Genomic DNA, 11,110 nt, shown 5'->3' with positions numbered 1-11,110 from the left:
TATTTGATTTTTCTCTTACAATCAAAAATTAGAAATTTATTGAAGAATATTACGTGTTATCACTTTTATATCTACTTACTGAAATCAAGACTGAATCCTCTTTTATACATACTCAAATCTTCACTAAACATAAATATTACATTACATACCAACATTAATGCTTATATAATATGCATAACCCTATAGTCCTCCCTGTATTAAATCTCACTAAAGTACACATAAGATAAAGCTTTTATGTTTTAAATTTATCCACATATCAGTATGTATAATGAAAAGTTATGACTCAAAACCAGTATAAAAACTAAAACTGAAATATTTCGATAACATTATTTATTTGTATTCTCGATATGTAGTTAGTTACATGAACCAACAAAATAGATTTAGCAATGCATTGATACTCCAGATTGACACTAAAACATTTGAATATAAAAGTTATTTTGAAGATAATTATTATTGCGGGGATCATTCAAAGTGAATAATAAATTTTAAATGTTTTATTTTATCTAAACTTTTATATTTTCTTGTGTATTCTCAATTCGTTGATATGTATTTCTATAGATTTTACTAACTTTATTATTTAATAGTAGTTTTTTTTTCCCATTTAAAATTATTGTTTCACCACAATTACAATTATTCATTTTGTGATTACATATAATCATTGTTTGATCGTTGTTAAAAAGATTACTATTTTGTCATAACCATTTCTATCCATTTTGTTTCTTAAATTATTCTAGCCCTAAAAATGTCTATCTAGGTTTTGTCAAAATTTTGCAATTTAAATTATAAACACTTTTCAATTTGTCGACGTTTATTATAATTCACCTTGAATTATTTGAAACTCAGTAATTATCTTCATTACACTGTCACAGTTCACCTCTCATACTATTAAAACTATATACACTTTCATATTGGGGTTGGAAGAACAATTTTGGTATTCCCCAAAGGTAGTTTCATTATCCTTCATTAATTTATCAAGTAAATAAAATTCATAATGTTTTTAATGACAAATTTAAAGGAGTGTATTACTCCTTATATATATATATATATATATATTTGATTTCTTGAAAATGGATGTCTGTCTATTTTGCCTGACATATTTCTACTTTCAATTTATTAAACTTCAGATTTCAAAGTTAAAATTTAAAATAATTGCACTGCTTGAATTGAGTTTCTAGAAATAGTCATTCTTATTCATCACTTTGTTAGTTAGGTTTTTAAGATTTTTGTTTTTATAAATCAACAAATACTTTTTCTGTACAAAAAATAAAATACTAAATAAATAAATAAAAAAATAGAAATGAGAAAGCTCATTATTCTTTACAAGTAATTATGTAAATCTGATAATGATATCGACAAATATGGTGCAATTGAAAAAATCTACTTGTATAATCCACTTAGGATTCAGTACGCTGTAAGCTGATTGTCTAAACTGATGATTTTTAAACTTACCAGATTTTAGTATTCTTTTATATAACTAACAATTAAGACCATGTTGCATTTTTAACTTCAGGTCCCATTTTTTACAGTAGTGATTATATTTTTTTATAATGTATTGTGATAAATATAATTAAATTACAAATAGATTAGATTAATCTTTCATAAAAACTCCATTCCTGTTGACCGTTCATAAATACAACTATATTATACTTTATTATTCAATTTAGTATCTTAATACTTTTCTATTAGAGGTTTAATTCAAAATTAATGAAGGAAATGAAGCTATTTAGAAATTAACTACCAATTCTCCCGCTCGTGCATGCATTATATGTAGTTGAGATATGTGAGTGTCAGTCCTGAAGGTAGCTGCAACAACAACAACAACAATACGTCTGGCTCAAGATCAGGACATGGAAGGGGAAAGTGGCCATTGAGGCCTGGTGTTCTTGTTCATGTCAATACTAACCACAGCCTCCTGGCCAGCTCCGGGCAGAACGTCCCAATCAATGAGAGTCAAGAATCAAGAGCAACCAGGATAAAGAACATGTTTTCCCCAGACCAGGTCGACAAAATTAAAACTGGCACAATACCAGGAGTATTCAGCTCCAGAACTGGAGGTAAGTAATGAGACTCATGAAACACAATTATCTTGATAAGTTTTTAACTAACATTTATTTATATAACAGTAAAACTGAGATATGAATTTAATAACTATTGATTTTGATTAAGCTTTAATTCATTGACTAACAATAACTCATGAGGCATTCTTAATGATCTTTAATTGGTTTAGAAAAATTGTTGAATTTTTAATGTTGATTGTGATAAATAGTCTTAAAATATTAAACTGAAAAAGTGATCTCAAATTCATCATATTATTCATTATCATTGTCCTGGTCCTGTATTTGTATTTATCAAAAAAATAAATAACTATCAGAACCCAAAAGAGGTTTAACGTTTTTAAAAATATAAATGTTGTTCTGTTATGTATAATTTAATAAAATTAACATAATACACTAAATATAAAACAAATAATGTTCATATTTAAAATTGAAAAAAAATGTATATAAATCATTTTTACCTATTAAAAAAAATACTAAAAATATTTTGAAACCTTATAATTATTCCAAATGGAAGGATAACTGTTATAATGACTTTGCGTTTGAGTCTATTTTGTTGAGTATAATGCTTTCTGTTTTTCTGAATATTGTTTGAAAATTTTAATATTTCTTTAAATATTGATTTTTGTTTCTCCCTGAAATACAACATGTTAAAAAAAAAAAGAGTTTAAACTCAAAAGGAGCAAGAAACAATTGTTAAGATATAATTATAAAATTATTAAAATAAAGTATTAAGTATCTTTTATACAACTTTTTTTTTCAACCTTAATGTTTGAATTGGCAAATTGTTGATTGTTTATTTATTTAACAGTATTTTAGACTTGAGGATTTTTGTTGGAAATCTTTCAACTATATCCTAATAATTCTTATTTTTATATTTTATATTATACTATTTTCTTTTTTTTTAACTGGTTTAAAAAAGTCTCAGGTTAAAGTTTTTATAAATATTTAATATATGTCTTAAAGTCAATATTTGCTTATTATTTCTTAAGTTATCGAGAGCTGAAAGATTTTGCCAAAATAAATTGAAATGCCAACATCATACAAACTCTTTTAACTTGACAATGATTTTATCACATGATGTATTGACTAAATATATTTGTATTTTAATAAATACCTGTATTGTGATAGCTAAAATGCAAAATAAAAATTCAATATTTTTGTTTTGCTTTAAAATAAAAGTTATTTCTGCTATACGTTTATTAACAGTGTGAAATTTCTAAAGCAACAAACCTCAATTATCTGATTTTTGGATTGCTCTGTTAATTTTCTATTAACTCTATTTTTAACTCTTAAGTTGTTAAAAAATTATTTATTTTAATTTTTTTTTTTTTTATCCAATTGCTCTGCATTACTTATTTTATCTGCAAATTACTTACTATAATACATGTTCTTCAATAAAGTTTTTCAACCATCATTGTTTCTCTCTTCTTTAGTCCCAGTTAATTGAGGTTTAGCTGTAATTTGCAGTATTGTTATATCTGAAACCTATAAGCTTTGATCCATTATTTAGAGTTCATGGGATTGTATTTTTGACTAGTATACTAACATCTATTCCAAATGTTTTCTTTTGTGAAACATTTTTTGATAATCTTAAAAAAATATTTTATTTTATTCTTTTAATTCCAAGATTTGTTGGTTTATAGAAAGCCAATCTTGATTTCATTAAAACTAAAATTCATGAAATAAAAGTAAAAAAATTAACTAGCCAAAAGGAAACTTTTTTTTCATTTACTTTTAATTTCCTGTTTACATGTAGTCCAGATATGTAGTACAAACCCTATAATTTATACATTAAATGATTATTCTTTTCAACATTATTTCTTATGTCATAATAGAAAACTATATTTCCTGCTAGAATTGTTTACTGTGATTGCTGCTATGAAATATTAATTAGTTGCACATGTCTGGTCTAGCATGTTTATAATATACCTTGTCCATTGTATATGTCATGTTTGTTTGACACTTGCATGTCTGTATGTTTTTGCCTACTGTCAAAAAGTGGTCACATTCAAGCGCCTAGATCCTGCATTGGAAGCAGGAACACTGAGGAAGCAAAAAAATTCAACAAATGTTGGTATGTATTACTTTTTTATTTATTATTTATATTAATTTTCTGATTAGTTATAATATCATAAAACATTTTTTCAATTGTTAATAATTTATTGTATTATAATTTAATACACTTCTTTTAAATTTTAACTAACTAAAAACAGAAAAAATACTAAGTTAAATCTATAAAAAAAAAAATTATTTAATATTCTATGCAGTATATCATTTCAGAACACTATCAAAATGATAAAATATTTACTCTTTAATTGATGTACTTCTGTTTTCAAACCTTTGTTACTATTAAAACTGAACATGATGAAAGGAAATAGATTTAATTTTTTTTTTATTCAAGATACTTAAAAACAAATATCAATGGTAATTGTGGTATGTTTCCTTCATTCTCTATCAATATATGTTTTGATGTTATGGAATTGTGAGCTATCTCTGATTGATATGTCTTTTTAGACAGTTAATGTTAGGTCTGGTACATTTTGTTCTCATCATATGATACATATTTGTAATTTTCTTGTCCATTGTCCAAACAATCCATGAATTTGCAAAACATCAAATGGTGAATGGTTTACCGATGGTTTAAGGACTCAGATTTCCAATTATGTTAATGATTTACCAAAAAAAAAAAAAAAATAGGATGCCAATGTGGCTTTATACAGATTTTCTTTGACTCTAGTTTATCTTACTCAACAATCTTTACAGCTATAGCTGTTTTTTTTTTTTTTTGTTCTTTTACAAATGTTAAAATAGCAATTAAATGTTTTGTTATAATTGCTGCAGTATGACTCAAATTTTTTTTTTCATTATATGATGGAGTTAAAAAAAATTCCAGTTATTTAGTTCATAATAATAAAACAGTTATATTTTTAATGACTATATGTTTTTTAAACCTCTTTTGTAAAACATTGTTCTTTACTTATACTTTAAAACTTATATTTTACCTTAAATATAAGTTTTAAAGTAGATCTGTATTATTATAAATTCATAGTATTCTAAGATGATATTAATTTTGCTTCCAGATCCCAATGCTGCCAACAAGGACAACAAGAATACATCACCAAATGATGCACTTTTACCACCAGAATCAGACAAAGCATTCTACGAGAATCTTCCATTTCATAATATGCAAAATCCCCCAAATAAGGTATGCTTGAATTACATGATTATTTTGATTGATTTAAAAAGTATCAAAAATAAAAAATATTGTAATTTATCAAAGAATATGTTAATATATTAAAATTCAGTATGACTTTTAACTTTAAAAGAGGTATATGAGGTTTTAACAAGCTGTTTGGCTAGCTAAAACAGGTTCTTTGAGAAAATTAATGTTTGTATATCAATAGTTTTAACATTAACATGCTTGGGTTTGAATTGTGTTTGATGTAATGTTTAATTAAATTATATTTTTTTTTTTTACCAACTTACTAATTAAAACTGAGGAAAATAATTTTTGGTTGAGTTATTTACAAAATATCAATATAAAACAGATTAGTAATAAAAATATATTTTTCTTATTTACTTAAAAATGTACTGAAGAGAATACAATTTATATTGGCAGCCAAGTCGACCTCCTAGTAGATTGAGCTCAGGTTATGGTTCTTCAAGAAGCCAGCAAAGAGTACCAGCTCGTAAATTCCTTACTGTGCGCCCTTTAGGATCTCGTGCTAGGCATTGGCCGCAGTTTAGGAGCCTTAGGTGTTCTCGAACTGGAGGAACAACCCCAGTTCCGGCTCCAAGACAGTTCCTTCCAAGACCACCACTGGGAAGGCATCTTTATCAAAATGTACCTGTGCCAATAGTTCCTAATACTGCGTCTCAAACATCAGGGGATTCAGTTACTCAAAATCCTGCTGAAAACTTGAACTCTATAGAAGAAGTTTCAAATCTGAACCAAGAAACAGAGACTTCTGAGCCAAAAAATGATGAGAGCCAAACTTTTAATTGTAAAATGAAAGAGGTTAGTGAAGTTGATAATCCTAGTCTGGGGAATCCTATCTCTTTGGTGGTGGATCTTATTCTCATACAATAATATATGAAGCGTTATACAAATGAAATATTCATTTTACTTGTTAACAATTTCATTTTTTTTACTTCAAATTAATCTTTAATGTAATGGTGATGGTATTTTTATATTAGCCAAATAAGTTTTGGCTATCCCCCTTATACATTTTTAATATATAAATGTTCCTTAACTATTTTACCTATGAAAATTCATTGTTCTAAAGAAAAGATGAAAAATATTTATTATTTAAAAAGGTAATGTGTGAAATCATAAACTTTAATTTTTTTTTACTACTATTAATGTGTTGAAGAATGACAAAATACGTAGAAGTCATAGTGCTTATGTCTGTTAGAAAATCACTTAGCTAACCAATGCTAAAAGAGGTGTTGGTTTGACACCCTCTATGGTTAACCTAGAAGGGTTAAAGGTTTAAATCTTGACATTTAAACTCTGGCTAGAATAGGGTGACATATACATAATTCATTTCTCATGTCCTAGTTGGATTGTAAAAATTAGTTTGTATTGATAAATAAACTGAGCAAATTACATTCGTATTCACCACATTCCTCATTTATTAATTTCAAACTATGGTTATTTTGTTAGAGGTTTGTGGGGCAAAACATAACAAAACAAATATGAGATAATTTGGTAGAAACATTGGCTGTCACAACTAATCTAAACCACTTTTTGGTTAATTCATTAATTAATCTAAGACACACATTAATCATATTTAACAAATTTTTGTAAAAATAAATCTTGAAAAAGGATAAATATTGGGCCTTAGTTTAATTCAAGACTAAGTTAAAATTAACATTCCTTTTTTTGCAGCCCTAAGACTGGCCTAATAGGTTATCAGTTTGTTTATAATAAAGGAGCCTGAAAAGGAGTATTAATTACATATAACCCAGTAAAATTAAGTTTTTCTTATGATACAATTCCCAAAGTTTGGAAAGTCAATGAATGAGTTCACGAAAATTCCTGATGGATATGTATGAGAGGGGCTAAGGTACCTTATTTAGCTAGTTTGCTAATATCTTATAATCTATTTGTTCAAACTAAAATATATTCTTACCAAAAATAAATTCTGTTAAATTCCCTAAATTTTTGTCAAGCAAAAAGGTTTTGGCTGCTGCCATCCAATACATAGCCTATGCATCATACCCGAAACCTGTTAAAAGCTCAAACATAAGGCTGTACAAAATATTTCTTGTTCCACCTCTTCCTACCAGCTATCCTATCCATAATTTTTATATTGTAAGTATGTAACAAACTCTTCACCATCATGTTTGAAAAGAAGTAAAATCCACTCAACCTTTTTACTGCCTACCTGATAATTTTTGACCTACCTGAGAGAGGGAGTTGTCAATAGGTAACCAACCTATTCTAACCAGAGTGATATGATCAAGAATTGCTTCAGCCTGGTTTCGAAACAGCTGTTCCATGAAGCTCCCAACATAGATAGTTTTTACAATAAATAAATAGTAATTTTTTATTCCCTAATATACCCATTCAATTAACTTGTAAATTCAGCATTCTGCAGGAAAAAAAAATTATCAATTTAAGTATTTATATGTAAATTATAAATATATAATAGATTCTATGTATTTATAATTAAATTATAAATTTATTTTGATTTTCTTTAAGTGCAACTTTTTCCTTTTTTTTTAGTTGAACCAATATATTACAAGATATTATAAAAAAAGGTACTTTTCTGACAACTTCCTCCCCCACTCACTTCCTATTCATCATGTTAGAAGTCCGTCCCAAATAATATTGCAAAGTTTTCAAACTTTGAAAATTGTGTCCCAAAAGCGCTTCTGCATATTTGACTCGACCAATTATAGATGAGGAGATACAAGTTTGATCCTTGAAACCCTCAAGGTTTATCTCAACTGTGAGTTCAAGATAGAAGTTAAATCAAGCCCATGGAATAAATGAGTAGTTTAACAAATTAAGTTTTTTTTTTATAACACAGCAATTAAAATGTGATGTTTTTGAATTAATGTAACAATAAATTATTCAAGTCATATTAAATTAACAATTGTTTGTTAATGTGTAACTTGAACATTATGCATGCATTAAATTTATATATAACATTCCCAAATATTAATTGCCAACCTATCAATGTTTTAGAAGTTTCCTACAAATTTTAGGAATTTATTTATTTTTTTTAATTTAGATCTTCTTATGAAAAGTACTCCTCCTTGTTTTAATTATCTTATTTTATTTTAAAACTGAAACATTGTTATTGTTTTTAATGAAATAAAATAAAATAATTAAAACAAGGAAGGGTACATTTCATTCACAAGATCTAATTATAAATGAAACTCCAGTAGAAGATATAACTTTACTTTTTTTTTATATATTATACTAATTCAGACTAATTAATTTTGAATAACAAAATCTAACATATTAACTTGCATGTGTTTTGACTAACCTGTTATCAGAGACTGCAAAATTCGAGTTGTGAAAGGAGAGCTCGGCCTCGGAGGAAGCCAGCTCACCACGGAAGCGCAAGGGAAATTGGTGGGCCATCATTGAGAGATGAATATTCTAAATATAAAACAACACCTCACAGTTCGAGGAATAACTCCCCTCCAAGAGTGAGCCATCACAGGCCGCATAGAGCCCATCACACTAGTCCTAGGAACCATGCAGAATATGCTTTCATTAAGTTCCACGATGTTGGGCAAGAAATAGATGTCTGAAATCAAGGTTTGTTTTTAATGGTATGTGACAATCAAGGATCAAACATTCCAAATTTCATTTTCAGCCCTTATAACTCTTTTAATGTCTAAGCAAAATTCTGATCTTTCCTTCTTTTATTCTTAATAAGCTCACAATTGTTATGATATCTATATTAATAAACTTAGCATGCCATTCCTTATAGTTATTATAAATAAATATTACTAAGCATCTTGATATACATCATTATACTTTTATAAGCTATGATAGGCTGGATAATTACACCAAGCAAGTGGTTAATTACAACAATGAGATCTGCATTTACTAGAATCTTCACTGTTGTATTAAAGATGGCTCCTCTTGTCAGTATGCCATAATTTCTAATAGCCTTTTTTAGCACCATGTTAAAGAGAAGGTAAGTTAGAATGTCCTTCCTACCTTAATCCTTTATTCGAGCTGAATTCAGCTGATCTTCATCCTTTAATCTGCACCACTCACCTGACATTCTTCATGGTGAGCTTAATCAGCTTTATTAACTTATCTGGAGAGCCAAGGTCTGTCGTGGTTTTGAATCGATTTTTGCGATTAATACCATCATAGACTCCCTTAAGGTCCCTAAGGATGGTGCATTTTCATGTCATATTCATATAAAATATTAGTAAATATTAGGCCCATGATGGACTTTCTTCTTTTAAAGCAACATGGATACTGCCCTATTTTCCCTTCTGTGTATGTTAGTAATCTCTGATAAATTATTCTGAACATAATTTTATATAAACATCAAAGATTATTATTCCTCTATATTATTAATAACAGGGAAGATAATCAGTGTTTCCCATGAAATCAATATAGCTACCTCAGTCCAGATGTGGTCTCGTCTTGTAATAAGATTCTATAATACTTTAGTGCGCTCACTTCCTCTATGCTTACAGAACTCAGCTGGTAAGCCATCATTTCCAGGAGGTTTGCAATTTTTTGATGAAGGGATATATTAAATTAATAGTTCTGGAATTTTTGTCTGTTGTTGTCACTGCACTGTGTCTTTCTGTACTATTTAATTTTTTAGTTAAAAAAATATGTATAGAAAAGTAAATATATGCAGTATTTCCAATAAATATATTTTTTAAATAATCAGTATAAATTATGTACCAAAAACTAATATATTTAAAAAAAGATGTGTAAAATTATATTTTTTTTAACCTCACATATTATTAAGAATAAAAATGATTTGTTCTAGTAATAAGAAATGTGGTATTTTATTTTCATTTCCTGCAGGAAAACCAGAGCTCAAGCGTAACTTACATTTATTAAAGAATTTAAGAAGGAAGGGTCAGATCATTTAAAGGTATTAATAACATTAAAACTAAATATTTGAATTATTTAGATGTTTAGTAGATTGCTTATGTGAATTTATTAATTTATTGCTATCTTTGTTGGTTTAGATAAATTTTACAATGGCTCTCTCCGACTTTACATTATTTTTTTGCCAATGTTACTTTTAAACACTCAAATAAGATATATTTTCTGGCTGTTTTTATTTTTTTAATGTAGGGACGACTGTAAAGTTTAAGCATGGGCAAACTACAGAACAAGTTTCTTCCACAAACTAACCATACTTTGTTAGCTTCAGAAAATAACACTTTTGTGTTTATTTATTTTGCAATGTTTATGTTATATTAACTCCTATGTTTTATAACAACTGAGTGCTATTGATGAAATGAATGGTGTAATATATTTATACAACAAGGGTGTCAATCATCCTTATACTAGTGGCTGTTTGGGTCCAGCCTTTTTTTGGAATAAGTCTATCTTCTAGCATATTATATTTGATAGCTTATTTCATTTTGATTGTATTGGGATAAAAATAAGTGTCACATACCATGTCTCTTATAAACCAATGAAATTAAACAGATTTGATTCTGCATAGGTTAGGTGTTATTTATTAGTTCTTTTTTTTTATATAAACACATTTTATGGTTTCTTTAAATTAAAAAAATAAATTAACAATTATTACATAAGTTTCATGTTGTTTTATAGTTGTGGAACTAATTCAAAAATTATGCCACAACTGATACCAGCACCATACTCAACTGGCACTTAATATTATGTTAAAATAATAACACGTTTGCTATAGTTTCATTGGTTATTCAAAAATTGTTTTTTAAAATAAAATTTACAAATCCAGCTTCCAATAATGTATTTAGCAATGCCCCAAAAAGGTAGAAAAGCAATAAGTTAAAATAAAACAAATCTTGATTAGATTTTAGTTCTCTCTCCCTCCCTCTCTCTCTCTCTCTCTCTCTCT

The 11,110-nt window shown here is 27.4% G+C and overlaps 1 protein-coding gene across 1 annotated transcript in view; it reads left to right on the top strand.

Annotated features, from left to right (window-relative positions):
- The window catches only part of nrm (neuromusculin), a gene marked incomplete at its 5' end in the record, with an annotated part of 472,198 nt that overhangs the window by 460,405 nt on the left and 683 nt on the right, over positions 1–11,110 (top strand). Inside the window, 5 exon segments of the mRNA XM_067045512.1 lie at positions 1,792–2,054; positions 4,057–4,131; positions 5,138–5,262; positions 5,677–6,075; positions 8,568–8,849. Of these exon segments, the coding sequence (XP_066901613.1) occupies positions 1,792–2,054; positions 4,057–4,131; positions 5,138–5,262; positions 5,677–6,075; positions 8,568–8,828 (1,123 nt within the window).

The sequence above is a fragment of the Halyomorpha halys genome, unplaced genomic scaffold (assembly GCF_000696795.3).
Source record: "Halyomorpha halys isolate HHAL.00 unplaced genomic scaffold, Hhal_1.1 Scaffold48.1, whole genome shotgun sequence".
NCBI classification, from domain to species: Eukaryota; Metazoa; Arthropoda; class Insecta; order Hemiptera; family Pentatomidae; genus Halyomorpha; species Halyomorpha halys.
This window is presented reverse-complemented; position numbering and strand designations above follow the sequence as displayed.